This window comes from Hipposideros armiger, unplaced genomic scaffold, assembly GCF_001890085.2.
Source record: "Hipposideros armiger isolate ML-2016 unplaced genomic scaffold, ASM189008v1 scaffold_48, whole genome shotgun sequence".
NCBI classification, from domain to species: Eukaryota; Metazoa; Chordata; class Mammalia; order Chiroptera; family Hipposideridae; genus Hipposideros; species Hipposideros armiger.
The window spans coordinates 1,979,216-1,995,075 of NW_017731398.1; the positions used below are offsets into that span (position 1 = coordinate 1,979,216).

Sequence of the window (15,860 nt, forward strand, 5' to 3'; positions counted from 1 at the left end):
TGGGTAAGAACAGAGCCTATGATCCAAACGCAGAAAACCCATAAATGTTTATACTGGTTCCTATTTTATCTTCTTTCAGGTCTTAGTAAAGCTCCAAGTAAAAACTCCATCTTGTCTTAGCTTTGTCAATGGAGAAAATGGATTTTTAAAGTGTATAAACTAGGCAAGACAGTAGATAAACCATGTAGCTCTGGGGCTGGAGGTGACTGGGGGTGGGATCACTAGGGCACCACCCCCTTACGAAGGATGCATCTGTCTAATTCAAGGGACAATTCCCCCGTTTTGAATCTGAAAGACTAGAACAGGGAAGCAGAAAGTGGTTCGAAGGACGTGGGACTAGAAAGGGAAGTGGAACAATACATTTTAGACATACTGCGTTTAACAAAATGCCTTTGAAAACATGGCTCTCTCTAATGTCCTACAAGCTTGTCTATTCCCAGGTAAATTTTTTTCTTTAAAACTATAGGTACTACATATGTGGACCTAAAAGAAAGAACACTTTGATAATGCAAATAATCTGAATTTGTTGGGAAGATATTGGAATAACCACTCTTAAAAAAAAAAAAGAAAATACTTATATTCTATAGTAAATACAGATTAGCCAGGTATCTTCTGGGGTCTTATTGTAAAATTGGAGAAAGGTGACATGTTACTTTGAGACACAGCAAAAAAACCCAAACTTTTCCCAAGTGTAGCTTGGGAGATAGACATGGGTTTAAATTCTGCCTCCCACCACTTATTGACCGTTTTAAACAAGAACTTTGCATGTGAAATGGGTATTCTAACAGTACTTACCTCAGTGATGTTGTAAAAAACAAATGAGGATGTAGGTGCTCAGTACAGTGCCTGGTACATAGTAATCACTCCAGTAGCTATTATTGATACTAAACAACAGTGAGATGGTCTGCACACTAGTCAACAACAAGTAGTCTTCATCCTCCCACCTCCTGCAATTAGAACAGGGGAGAACCCAAGACCATAAAAACCTGATCAAGAAACAGATGATAGCAGTTGTTATTGCTGTAGTTCCTATGACTTGCTTTACAGCAGCAGCGAGGGATTCTTGTTTCCTGTTCCATTACTTCTATAAATTAAATATAGTTACACCTCAATGAACCAGAACCCTTGTTCCAAAATGGCATGTTACACTCAACTTTTAGAAGAAAAAGACACATGACAAAAAAATAAATAAATAAAAGGATAATAGATATTTATTTTTTTAAAAATTCCAAGGCATGTCCCATAAAAGTAAACAGTTATTTCTCATGACTCCTATTGGCTACCTTCAGTTACAATCATTGTTCAGTGCAACATACTGGAAGCATTTGGAATGCCTCAAATGTCAAAAACCATAAACATATCTCTAGCATACCACCCTTTTTAAGGCAGAAGTGTTTTCCATAATGGTTACAGAGTGTTTGCTGGTTAATCTTTAGTTAACCAGAACCAGACATACCATGGATATTCCAGTTAACTGAGGTTTAGATCCACATGGTCATGGTGCCAGGGATAAAAAATTTTTCCCTTCAGCAATTTCAAGAGACCTCTGCCACCAACAAATCTCATTACCTTCTTGAAAACAGGAAATGAAATATGACTTTAAATGAAAAAATTTTATATCCTAATTACCAACATTTAGGAAACATTATTTTTAAGTTGGAAGAATTGTGGTTTATCTTCCACAACTATTTGATATACCTTAAACTTAATTACACATTACTTTTTTATAAGATAATCACTTTCAAAAGAATGTTACTGATATAAAAATTTTACTTTATAATAAAAAAGAATATAAATGTCAAATTTTGCCAGATATACTTCCTATCCCTCTCCTAATAGTACCTGTGACATTTCTGAGTCAGGAATATTAAATATATTTTACTTCTTGGGTAGAATTGTGTAGGTGACTGAAAGTACGGTATTACTTCAGCAGGAGTGATTGTGTTAGATAAAGTTTCAAAATAGTTGTTAGAAATGTTAATATTTCATTTCTTGCTGTGTAAGATTATCACTGCCATGTTGAACTTATGTCTGTTTAGCCAGTCATCGTCATCATCACCATCCTCTTAATCTTGGGAACTCTTGGCAACATCCCCCACACAAGACGGGTGCAGTTCAGTAATAAAGAATCCAGTCTTAGAATATACCTTTAGATCCTTTGTTTATATGATATTATTGTGAAGTTGTACAAATGCCATTTGTCGTTTAAAACTGTAGTATGTAACACATTACTATACTATACAAAATATCCTGTTCTGTAAATGCAATGAAAATTTTCTTGGGCATCTATTATGCCTATTTCTAACAATATTCCAAATGCTAACTACCAGATATTTTAGAAGTCCAATTATAACATCTTGTTATTTTTCTAAATTTTTCTTAAGTTTTCTTAATTGTCTGAAATTAGTTATCTGTGTTAATAGGAATACTGACCCATCTCAACTCCAGTAACCTTCAAAACAGTTAAGCCTATATGCTTGTCTCATCTAATCTTCAAAATAGTTAAAACAAAAACAAAACAAACCAGCTATAGAAAACAAAAATCTTTCAATTATAAAACTGTTGAAAGATCATGAGTCAGTTGATCTATGAAATTATACAAGGTAAAGATGAAATAGCTATTTTTTATTTAAACAATTAAACCCAGTTCTCTTTCCCCTACGGTTGTAAGAAAACAGAAAATCTGCCTTTAAATCATGCAGAGATTTAAATCAACATTTACCTATCTCCTCTAAGAAACTAAAATGTTTCTTATCTTAAAATTACAAATATTCATAACACTCAAACTCTTTTTTGTGGCCAGTTTTTTATGCCTTTGAGACTAGACCATATGGTACAATTTCACCAAGATGTTTTATAATGCTAAATTATGTATAAAATATTATTTCTGGTATTTGTCCATCTTCTATTGAAGTGCCATTATTATTGCCAGGGGAACTAAAAAAGAAAAAAGCTGTCTTGCTCGCAGTCGGCGTTTCGTGCACTACTTTCTTCAGTCCTTTTGTGCCATAGTGGGAATCTGGCCCCTACATGAGAACAAAAGGTCCATTAGTAATTTTTCTTTAAATAAACACTCAATTCAACACATCGAGAACGGGGCATTTAAATGTATAGACGCAAATCTGCATCACCGGTCCTCAATGTGTTAAGGTGGTCTTTTAATTCAATTAATGATCTATTATGTTGCATTATAGCTCTTGTATAAAATTTTGTGCTAGTCATTTAATGAAAAATAATGTTTTTTTGCTACAAAGCTAATTAATGATTAACAATACCAAATGGAGAGCTCAGCTACTAGAGAACATGAAATATTTTTTAAAAAATAATTATTTTATTTTGTATTCTGTAAGACAGACATTCGATCTCCAACTAAACCAAAGGGCTACTTCTTATGAAGAACGCTTTCTTTCAGAGCAGAGCTGTGCTGAGAAGCACTTCTCTCCCAGACTCCTTTTTCCCCTCTTTCTGAAAGTCTTACTGCCAGTGGCTCTCAGCTTGTACTGAAAACACGCTCTCTGTAACATGCAAGGGGAACCACCTGGAACATTCTGGGTAACTCTTACTTTGAGTGTTGCGCATGCTGTGTAACACACGTTGGGCAGGATCTCTATGGGTTCTTTGAACATGACCCTGAATGTGTTAGCAGTCCCATCACAACTAAATCCAGTATCATTTTGTCCCAGGGTTTGCTTCTTTTCGTACTCAATGATCTGTAATTTTCAAAAGAAAAGTTACACTTAAGTTAAACCAGCTGAAACAATGTTTTGCAGAAAAGGATATAATCCAGCCCTTGGGAATAGGAGAATGACTGCTGCATCTCTATGTTGTAATTTTTCTCTACTATCTCTAACTACCAAAGATGGCTTTAGATATTTATCATTCATCGCACTAAGGATGGGGAAGATGTCAGACACCAGGCTTGGCTGCAGGAGTAGCTTCCATAAAGACATGTGGCTTAGGAACTGGTGTTTGAGAATGTGTGGATTTTAGATACCTGAGGGAAATGAGCCTTTATTGCTTGCTAGCCTATGTGTCACTGCTAGGAAATTCCCATAGCATTTCTTATGTCTAAATGTTATTTACTGAAATTAAAATGACCTTAAATGTAGTATTCAGGTATGTGGATATTCAAAATGTGAAAATCCTGTCTTTTCAGTTTAGTTCCACAATCTGTGCCAGGCTCTGAGGGGCACCCTTAGAGAAGACACACAAACAGTGACAATTTGGTACAGTACCTACAGGAGAGCTATGCATAAGACGGGGTGGCTGAACAGAGGAAACAGTGATTTTGTCAGAAGGTATGAGAGTTTCAAAAGCTCAAGTCAGAGCTCACTGGGTTACAAGAGAAAGGTCTCCCGTGCGATGGAGTGGCATGTGCAGAGGCAAGGGTCCCAAACCTGCCTTTTGAACACATCAGATAAAAACAGTGAAAGTAAACCAGGCGAGGCCAACATATATTGTAAAGTCAGGACAATGGTCACCTCTGCAGGGACAGTGCCTGAAAAAGATCACAAGGGGGTTTTTGGGTGCTGTAATGTCCTGTTCCTTGATCTGGTTGCCTGTTAAACAAGTGTGTTCAGTTTATAAAAAGTGAGCCACAGGTACCATTTATAAATATGCGCACTTTTCTGTATGTAGATCACAGTTCAATAAAGAATTAAAATAGTTTTTAAAACAACAGGCCGGAGCCCTGGAATGAAGTAGTCAGACGCAGGATTTGGTGCGGCAGTGTTATCTACGGCAAACCACTTCGCTTCCCTGAGCCTGTTTTATCTTTCAATTTGGGGAAAAAAACTTGCTTTGTCTTCTTCCTAGGGCCACTGTAATCAAATTCTAAAACTCCAGCAACAAAGACAGCAACAGACTATGTTCTAAACACTTTACATGCATCATCTCAATAGGCCCTCACAGAATAGAAGGCAGGTACCACTATTGTCCTAGTAGACGAGGAAACTGAGGCTTAGAGAGGCTACAGAATTTGCCCAGTCACACCTTGAAGGTGCTAGAGCTCAGATTCAAACCCAGGCAGGCCTATCTGATAGTATATGTAGACGGTGCATGAGACTAGCCAATGGGGGAGAAAATAGAAAGTCCCATTTTTATTCCTTTTTCTCAGAGTATTTATATTTTATCATTTTAATATACCTATAACCCTGATGCCCTCCCTGAGTTTGTCCACAAGGAGTCTGGTGACTGGTAATACATGTTAAGGAAGAGTGGGGTTCCACAAAGAGGCTGACAGTGGGGCCCTTGCTACTTCCCAGACCTGCACGTTATCCAGCTTGCTGAAGTGGGTTCATGGATCCTACTGGATAGGACCTTAACAATATTTATAAAGCAAATAAAATTAAATGCGGGAGTGATTATGAAAATCTTTTACAACCCTCAGAGATTTGCTGTGGTTTTTCTGCACTTAAAAAACACGGAAACAAATTTTTCTAACCTGCTTTAAAATAAACAATTTCAGTGGGATTGGAACCTATTTGTTAAAAATATTAAAAATGTAACTTTTGGGGCCGGCCGAGTGGCGCGATGGTTAAGAACTCGCTTGGGATGCCAGAGGGCCCCGGTTCGGATCCCACATATGAGGGCCAGTGACACTGCCCTCTACAGCTAAGATGCTGAACAACAGCTCAACCTGGAGCTGGGCTGCCGTGAGTCACCGGTGACGGCGTGGGCTGCAGCCCCTGCTGCAGTGGGTTGCCATGGGCTACCGTGTGTAGCCAGCAGCCAGCGTGAGCGGCCAGCAGCCGCAGTGAGCGGCCGTCCAGAAGTCGGCGACTGATCTGCCTCGCCAGGGAAGAGCGTAATGATGGTGCCAACTTGGGCCAGTGAAGCAGCGTCCTCCACAACTAGATTGAAGAACAAAACGACAGCAACTTGTCTGTTCCCCTTCCCCTAATTCCCCAGTACTGTTCCCATCCCCCCAATTACCCAATAAAAAAAAAAATGTAACTTTAGGACCGGCCGAGTGGCTTGTTGGTTAAGAGCTGACTTGGGAGCGTGAGCTCTGAGCAGCAGGGCCGCTGGTTTGGATCCCACCTGGGCCAGAGACGCTGCGCCCTCTACAGCTAAGATGGTGAACAACAGCTCGACTTGGAGCTGGGCTGCTGTGAGTCGCTGGTGGCAGCGTAGGCTGCAGTGGGGCTGCAGTGAGCTGCCGTGAGCATCTGTCCAATGGCCGGCGACCAATCTGCCTCAGCCAGGAAGAGCGCAATGATATCAATACCAACATGGGCCAGTGAAGTGACACTTCAACTAGACTGAAGAACAAAAGGACAGCAACTTGTCTGTTCCCCTTCCCTGACTCCCCAACGCTGTTCCCTCCCTCAATTCCCCAATAAAATCTTTAAAAAAAAAAAGTAACGTTATAACTGGTTTATAAGAGCAACAAACTGAAATGAGTGATGTGAGTTTACCTGCTACATTTTACTATAAACCTTAGCAGATATGATTAGAAAGTGACCAAGATTTCATTAGCACAGGCAATCACACAATTCTTCCATTTGGAGCAAGGTGTCTTTGTGAGGTAGTGAGGTATCTTTTTCGGCCGTCATAGATAACAAGGTCTTTGAATTGTTGTATATTGTGAAAACTAATGCATTTTGATCCCAAAGGTCACTAAAGTTTTTACTATTAAAAATAATACAGGGGGCCCGCCAAGTGGCTCAGTTGGTTAAGAACTCGCTCAAGAGTGCAATCTCTGAGCACCAGCGGTTCAATGCCCAGCCTGAGCTGAGGTGCCGCTGAGCTGCCAACAGGTGGCAGGATGGCTCAGCTAAAAAATAAAAATAAAAAATAATACATTATAATTTTAGTGAGGGCAGTTTTTTCTGATCAACACAAGTTTGAAACTTTGTTTACTTCTTTTTCTCATTCCTATTTGTTTTGTTTTAATATATGTGTAATATATAAGTACATTTGTATAGTTTATAAATAAAAGTACAATGTAGATGTTGTTTCAAAAGTAATCTTACTAACTGGGGTGAGCATTCAACAGTGGAAGGGAAGGAGAGAGGTATTTTTCTTCCAGATTAGGTAACACGGCCATATCTGAAAGAACTGAGGGGAGCAGACCCATACAATGAGGCAGGGACGGCCAGACAGTTAGAAACCAGAGGGTGTTCATAGTAGTTACAAGCAATGAGACAGTTCAAAGTCCCATGACAGAAGCAGGTGGGTGTTTTAATAAGACAGTCACTGCACAGCAGGAAAGACTCACACAGGGAGGAAGAAGAGCTCCTTGTGTGTTAATGCTTCTGTGAAAGACCCCGGGGCCCCAATTTTCTGAAACCAGATTTTTTTAGATCGATTGTAAAACACAAGTCTGTAGACTTAAAATGCTACTAAGATGCTTTCTGATTCCTTTGCATATATATTGAAATTTGGATTTTGTCAAAACAGTATCCTATTTTAAAATTACAGGTTTAGGGCTGGCCGAGTGGCGCGATGGTTAAGAACTGGCTTGGGATGCCAGAGGGCCCCGGTTCGGATCCCACATATGAGGGCCAGTGACACTGCCCTCCACAGCTAAGATGCTGAACAACAGCTCAACCTGGAGCTGGGCTGCCGTGAGTCGCTGGCGATGGCGTGGACTGTAGCCCCTGTGGCAGTGGGTTGCCATGGGCTACCGTGTGTAGCCAGCAGCCAGCATGAGCGGCCAGCAGCCACAGTGAGCAGCCGTCCAGAAGCCGGCGACTGGTCTGCCTCACCCGGGAAGAGCGCAATGATGGTGCCAACTTGGGCCAGTGAAGTAACGTCCTCCACAACTAGACTGAAGAACAGGGGGACAGCAACTTGTCTGTTTCCCTTCCCCCAATTCCCCAGCACTGTTCCCAGCCCCTCAATTCCCCAATTAAAAAAAAAATTACAGGTTTATTGTTATTTCAAGATGCTATATAGTGGGGAAAAAAAGTGTACCTGTATATTCACTTGATAATCCGTGGGACCATGAATAGATCCATATAAACCAAACCCGACTATAGAGATTCTTCTATTAACTGTGAACCTGAGAGAATGAAGTCAAATATAAAATAACATACATAGTTCAGTAAGATTCATATTCTGAAGGCTTATAAGTTTTCAAGTGTTACCCAGAATATCTAATTTTGCTCATATAAAGGAAAACTACCGCAAATTAGATATCCTTGGAAATGTTATCTGCTTACGCACACACACACACCAAAAAAAAAACCCCACCTAAAAACAAAAAACACCCCTTTCTAGAGTATATTTTAACTTAACAGGAACTGACGCTGCACCTGTTTTCTGTACTATACATTTCTGAGTCAAAGGAATTGTATCTAAATACCCACTTTTGTTGTAAAGATGATTACTGCCATGTTTACATATCTGTTTCAGGAACACAGACGAGTCAACCAGCAGGCCTGGAGCCTGGCATCCCAAATTATGACAATTTATCAGCTCGATGAATACTTACTGAGCCTGTCAGGCTGAGCTCCTCGGCCTGGCACTGGGGAAACAATGGCCAACCAGGCCGGCTCTACCCCTAACTGCACTTACAGCCTCATGGAGGGCACTGACAATAAACAGACAAAGGAATGAGTTAGAAACTGTGACAAGAGCTGTGAAGCAGCAAGCCGCTGGACAGAACACCGGTGGTGCAGGGCGGGAACAGGACCTTATTTCCACAGTGGAGCAGAATGAGATGTCACACAGAACAATGAGCAGGTCCAGTCTGGTCATTATGTCAAAACCACCACTTCAGAGTACTTCCTGTGCCAGCACTGAGCTTCAGTTCTTTACGTGAATTCTTTCCTTTAGCCATCACAACAGCTCTATAAGCAGCCCAATTTTATTTTTATTATCCTCTGTTTTTATAGTTGAAGAAACTGAGGTTCAGAGGAACTAACTTGCCTTGATCAGGAAGTGCGGGTAGAGCCGGGACACAATTCCTGGTCTGCCTGGAGCAAAAGCCCATGTTCTGAATGAACCACTATGTTGAAGTCCCCTTAAAACACTGTAATATATTATTTATATAGTTTTCTGTTATTCTAATGTACATAGTCTCTGTTTAAAAAAAATGCAGTTAAACAAGAAAACTTTTACGGCATCTTTACATCTACCATGCAGAGGTAACCCCTATTTACCCTTTGGTTCATTTCCTTTTCAGACTTTTACTTCTGTTTTTTCACAATAGGAAAATGCTTTTTTTTCCCATGAATATATATGTATTATTCTTGAAATCGTGTCAGAATATATATATTTTTGTAACTTTTTTCATGTAAAATGGTAAAAAGAGTACTACCGATTCATTGTATTTAAATAACCCCCACTTGTGAGATAGTCTAGGTTACGTGCAATTTTTATTATTAGATAACAAAGCCGTGATGAACAATCTTATAGCTAAGTCATTCTGTAGAGCCTTCATTATTTCCTTAGAATAAATTCCTGGATGTGGAGTAGGTGGGGAAAATGAAAGGCATATACTTAGGGCTTTAGATAAACATTATCAAATTGCTTTCTAGGAAGATTGTAACACTTCACACCCCAGAAGAAATGAAGATCATTTTCATCTCACTCTCAATAACCACACGTATTTTCATTTCATTTTGCCATTGAGAAACTGATGATTATCAAATTCTATTTATATTTCTTTGATTACTGAGTTAATACATTTGCTCATGCTTACTGTCTACTAGACTTTCTGTTTAATGAAATACGACTCATGTTCTTTTTCTAATTTTCTCTGCTGATGAGTATCTTTTTCACGTGGAGCTGCAAGACCACGTTATGTACTTATTTGTGCCTTGTCAGCAATATCCATTGCAGAAAAGCTTCCTGTTTGTCACTGAATTTTATGGTGGTTTTGCACATAAAAAAATTTGAATTGTTTATAGTCAAATTATGATCTATGCCAAATTTAGAGAGGCCTAACTCATCCTCAGAACATTCACCATTCCAGCACTTTCATGGCTTCATTTTTTTTAATGCTAAAATTTTAATTTTTATAAATATTGGTAGATGGTATCAGTAAGGATCTAACTTTATTTTCCCAGTGGTTACTCCCTCCTTCACATTCTAAATGCTCATTTACATTAGGGTCGTTTCTGAACTCTGTAGTTATCTCCCATACAACACTGACTTCTTATAGCTTTTACAATGCTTATCATGTTTCATCCATACCACTCTTTTTAAAGAAATGTTTACTCTTCCAGATTAACTTTAGAATAATTTTGCCAAGCCACTCCTCTCTATCAAAAACATATGACTTCTGAAAGGAACTGCATAACATGCACTGGTTAGTTTAGAAAGACACTGTCTGATTTCAGTCGAAGTTCTCCAGTTCTTCGTAAAGGTTTTATATACTGTACATTTCTTACAGGATTTAATCCTGCTATTTTATGTTAATTTGTTACTATGGTAAATTGGATCTGTTTTTACTCAATATTATAACTGAAAATTTAAACATTTAAAAAAAATTTATTGGATTGTGGCAAAATACATAACAAAATGCACCATTTTAACCATTTTAAGTGTATGGTTCAGTGGCATGAAGCACATTCACACTGTTGTCAGCCATGGTGATCATCCCTCTAACTGAATTTTGATGACATATGGGAACATCGCTAGTTTTTGCACATACGTGTTATAAGCAGTCCCTATTCTCTTATTGGCTCTAATACATTTTTACTGATTCTGAGGCTGTTCGGATGGACCAGCTGTTTTCAAAAGCCACAAGGAGGCTTTTGTTTTCACAAAGTTTTAGGAGCACTGTTGGCAGGGGGTCAGGGACACCAGATTTACTGAGTCTCCCAAAACAGAGTCCCAATCAACATTCTTTTTTTTTCAATTAAAATTAATTGGGGTGACAATGGTTAGTAAAATTACATAGATTTCAAGTGCCAATCAACTTTCAAGTGTGCGGTCAGAATTCATGTGGTAAAACACTTGTTTATAACTACAAGATTTAAACACTGCATCCCTATCTTGAAGTTTCAACAGTCTATCATGTTAAAGAAGTATTCTTCTAGACCTAGTCTATGAATGGTTATATCGGGAGTGAAAGGGAATTTTATCAAGTCTTGACAACTCCTGAAATAATTAAATTGTTTTTCTCCTTTGATGGACTACTGTGGTGAATTATATTAAGACATTTCCTAATATTGAGCCATTCTTTCAATCTCCAAATAAACTCTATTTGCTCATACAGTAGTGTTATTTGTTATTTTTCCAAGTTACTGCTAAATTCAATATACTAATATTTTACACAGAATTTCTTCTTCCATATAAGCGAGATTGATCTAGAAAATTTTTCATCTTGTCAGATTCCTGTGTAAGGGTTATGCTTCTTTTTAATAATTAACATAAATATTTTCTTCTTTTAATGCTCAAGGAAATGATCTGTTCCTTTAAGTTTTGATTAAAACTCACCTGTAAAAACCACCTTGTGAAGGGACAGTTCTTTGATAACTTTTAATTCCTTCCATGGTAATGAGTCTATTCAGGCTTTCTTCTTCAGTCAATTTTGATAATTTATATTTGCCTATAAAATGATCCATTCCATCAAGATGTTCAATTTATTAGCACAGAGTAAACCCAGAATTAAAAATCTCTTTAGTATACGATTATATTCCCATTGTTTCTAAATGTATGTTTTTCTTTATTACCTTTGCCAGAAGTTTATTTATTTTATTGTTTTTTTTGTTTTTGTTTTTTTTTAGCTGAGCCATCCTGCCACCTGTTGGCAGCTCAGCTCAGGCCGCGCCGGGAATCGAACCGCTGTTACTCAGAGCTTGCACTCTTGAGTGAGCTCAACCAACTGAGCCACTCGGCCGGCCCCCTTATTGGTCTTTTTAAGGACCTACCTTATGGATTTATCGATTCTACTATTTTTAATTCATTAATTTCTACATTTACCTATTTCCTTTCCCTTTATGGTTTTTTTTGCTTTCCATTTTCTAGCTATTTGGATTGAATGCTTAAATCATTTATTTCTACTCTATTTAGTAAAAGAAGTTAATTACAACTGCTTTTTTTGTGTGCGATACTTTGTCCACTTCGTCCTTTATATGTAACTTATCATACATAGTATTCTCATTGTGAATGATCACTAAATAATCCACAAATGCATTTTAATTTCTATTTTAATCCAATATTTATGAGTCCTCTCCCCCTCAGAGTTCCATTTCTAACAAACTTGATATTAGTTTCTAGTTTTATACAAAAATGCTATTAAATAAGTGAAAACCCAAAAGGAATGTTTCATGAAAACTAGTACTGTGTTTTGATATTAACCTAAAGAATTGCAATAGAACAAAGATAAATTCCTATCAGGGTTATATGAATGCATATTTTAAGATTTTTTTATTTTTTCCCATTTAAAGCTTTTATAAATGCATATTGAGATATTTTCCATGCAATGTCTATGCAAACAAAAAACTGACACTAAACAGAGTAAGATTAAATGTATTAAATTTTAGCCCTAAGACTGTAAAAACGGAGTGTGATCAACTATGGTCTAGACCTCAACTCGCCAACAGTGGCAATCCAAACAGACTTCATGTAACAGAAGGCCTGACTCAATCCTTGCTTATTTTACTTGTTTCCTAAGAGATCCCCTCACTCATAATTCAGGGAGGAGACCACTATCCTTGACTTAACTCTTGTATTATGTTAGAAATGCGTTACACAAAGTATAAGATAAAATGCTGATTAATGATCTCCCACAATATGAGTATAAAAGCTAAATGCTAACTGCCGCCCCAGCCCACCCCCAAGGCCACAATATGACAGATACCTGATTCGATCACTTGTTCCACTGTAACCCCAACGGCTCTCTACTTGCTGGAATCTATTGATGCAGCATTCCTTCCCCCGGAGGCAGCATCTTGGTCGATCAATGTATTCAACTCGGGGTTTAGGATTGACAGTAAAATGAAGAAAGAGGTTTACCACTTCACGATCTGACAAAATGCCAGACTGAGCAGGACCTACAGAAATAAAAATATAAACCTCAATAAAGGCACCTTGATTTCAATTCCTAACTGTGTAATACTCTACATAATGATGTGAGTTCAAATCTGGAAGATGTAAAGTAACAATAAGGTAGAAAAATCTTAGCATATATAATATTAGCATATATTTAATTTTGAAGTTTTTATAAACCCATTTGAGGTTAACCTAATAAAATATAAATGTTAAAATCATTAATAAATTAAAGCTTAGATGAAAGCCTGAGATCCAGAAAGATCTCTGGGTTTTTCTATCCACCCAGCCACTGGATACCACGGACGTTTGTTCACCAGAAAGAGGGGAGTCATTCCCTGTGGTGGGGAAATGCTTACAACGGCAGCCAGAGCTATTGTTGTTCCATCTGTATTTCCCACCTCATATCTGTCTGACGTTATGATCCGAACAATGGAATATAATTAGAGGTGGAACTAGAGGGGATAGGGCTTTCATTGTGGGGTTTAGAAATTAGCAGAGGGCAGGAGCTAAAATTGGAAGAGCCGTGAAAGCAGTATATATGTTATAATTTCCCCATTCACTGTTTCTAAGAACAGAAAAATTCCCAGCAACTTAAACTTATCCAGGAATAAATGCTGTTCTTCATAAAAGATGACAGGAGATCCCTTCAAAGCCTGGTAAAAATGATCCGAATAAGAAACTGCAAAACTGAATTAAAAATTTTACAAAACTGCAAAAAAAAATTGATAGGCTAAAAATTTGGTTTAGGAAGCCATAAATTCTGATTTTAATGTAAAACCCCTGATTTTTTTTTTCTTAAAGTTTTGTGAGAGTTTATTTAAGCCAAAATTGATGACATATACCAGGGGAGCAAGATCTCAAGTGCTCCCAAAAGCCCTGATTTTTAAACATTAGTGTTCCTAAAGAACTAACAATAAGAAATAGGGTGATGCAATAATTCAAGACTATAATAAAATTTCCTTAGTTGAAAAGTAGTCTTCAGGTCATGAAAAAACATTCTCAGATATGTACCATATACCTAAATAAAGAAAGTAATCAGAGATACACTCCAGTTAACAGAGGAGTGAATCAAAATAAAGAATTCAAGGTGTGTCACAAAAGAACTGGTGATGGAGCACTAAAACCAAATACAACCTAGAATTAAGTCTAATATAGTAATTGTATTATTGTAATATGGGGTGTGTGTGCGTAATCAGTTACCATGAAGTGATTTAGAAAGGTTAAAAGGAAGAACACACCATACACCATACTAACATTCTTGTTTTAAATAGGGATGGTCAGTAATATCATTTTATTATGAAATGGAGAATTAAAAAAATTGAGGGGGGGAAAAGTAAATATAAGATTTATAATTTCCAAATCTCTAGACAGAAAAAAAAAAGGAAAGAAAACACACTCAATAGCAAAATGGAGAAAATAAAGAGAAGTCTTTTTTAAAACATTTTTTAAAATACAGAGATGACATGGGGGAAAGAATATGCCTAACAGCAAAAGCAGCAGCATTATTTGATTACATAAAAATACATAAGAAGTCTGACAGATGGAATAGCCTCTGTCAGAAAACAACTACGGATGAAATACATAAAACAGCTATTTATAGTTAACAGAACTGAGATAGACACTGCTTCAGAAGGGAAATAGATTGAGACAAAGCCCTGTATTTGTCACCACTTCTTCCCCTTGGACGATTTGTTGATTTGCTCCACAGACCATAAATGCCAAACAGAAACTGGCAACCTAGAAGCTGTGGTAGGCCTCACTTGGTTGAAAAGACAAAAACGGAAATTCAAAGCTAAGGCAGTCAGACAATGATCCTGCAGAAAGGGACTAATAGAGAAATAAGACCAACATTTTGTGCACAATTTCTGTATTTGCTGATTTCTAAGCCATGCACCAGCCGGAAAACTATTAGACCAAGAAACCAAGCAGAAGGGAGCTGGTAAGAGAGACTTTAAAGAGTCACACAGAAATTTCCATCGTCTGATAAAGCATTATAACCCTGGGTAAGGGACTTAACCTCTCTCAAGTTCAGTGCTCTAACTCATAACATAAATACTCTTCATATATTTATAATATATAAAATATGTTAAAATATATGTATACATTTTTAAATGTATGACCTATAATATATCCTGAAGGGTTACAAGGAGAATTACAAATGCACATACAGATATTGTGTAACTAGAAGAGTGACTATGGGACTCAATAAATATTAATAGCTTCTGTTCCTCTCTGGCACGGGGAGACTGACTGCCCATTAAAATAGTTTCAAATAGATTTCGGTCAAATTATATTCTTACCTGCTGCAAATTCCTCAATGGTCATCAGTGGGAAGCGGATCAAGGACAGTGCTTTTCCTAGAACTTTCTGTTTGTTTCCAAAAGTCACAGGCAATTGCTGTCTTTGACATTCCGCTTCTGCCCATCGCACAACAGCTCCAAAAAGCCGACTTTCTCTAATACTAAGTGTGTCTCTTTCTAGAACTGCGCACAGTGTGTCTATAGGTAAATACAAAAATAAATGAAATTAGGAATATTTCGTTCTTTAACAAAACAATACTGACAAACTTGCTTATATATTTTTTCAAATCTCTATAAAAATAGGTTAGATACTTAAAACTATAGACTCTATATTTTTTAAAAATTCTCTTCTGCAATAGTCTACACATTCACAGAACCCAGTATTTGTTTAACATCAAGTACAACAATCATTCCAGCAAAGGTATCATGGTCTCCAGATCATAGCAGGGGCTCCACAATATGTTAAAAATGAATAGGTTGAACACAATTTTCAAAAAAAGAAAATTGAGGGGCTGGCCGAGTGGCGCGATGGTTAAGAACTCGCTTGGGATGCCAGAGGGCCCCGGTTCGGATCCCACATATGAGGGCCAGCGACACTGCCCTCCACAG

At 37.6% G+C, this 15,860-nt stretch overlaps 1 protein-coding gene across 2 annotated transcripts in view; it reads right to left on the reverse strand.

Annotated features, from left to right (window-relative positions):
* Positions 1-1,185: 1,185 nt before the first annotated feature.
* The window catches only part of BTBD1 (BTB domain containing 1), a 31,364-nt gene continuing 16,689 nt past the window's right edge, over positions 1,186-15,860 (reverse strand). The window contains exons 4-8 of one of the 2 annotated variants that reach the window (XM_019640040.1): positions 15,252-15,449; positions 12,761-12,953; positions 7,921-8,008; positions 3,564-3,710; positions 1,186-3,026 (exon numbers count right to left, since the gene is read on the reverse strand). In XM_019640040.1, coding sequence (XP_019495585.1) covers positions 2,868-3,026; positions 3,564-3,710; positions 7,921-8,008; positions 12,761-12,953; positions 15,252-15,449 — 785 coding nt within the window. In that variant the 3' untranslated portion in view covers positions 1,186-2,867. The remainder of the gene's footprint in view (positions 3,027-3,563; positions 3,711-7,920; positions 8,009-12,760; positions 12,954-15,251; positions 15,450-15,860) is intronic. The other variant, XM_019640041.1, reaches the window with a different exon arrangement.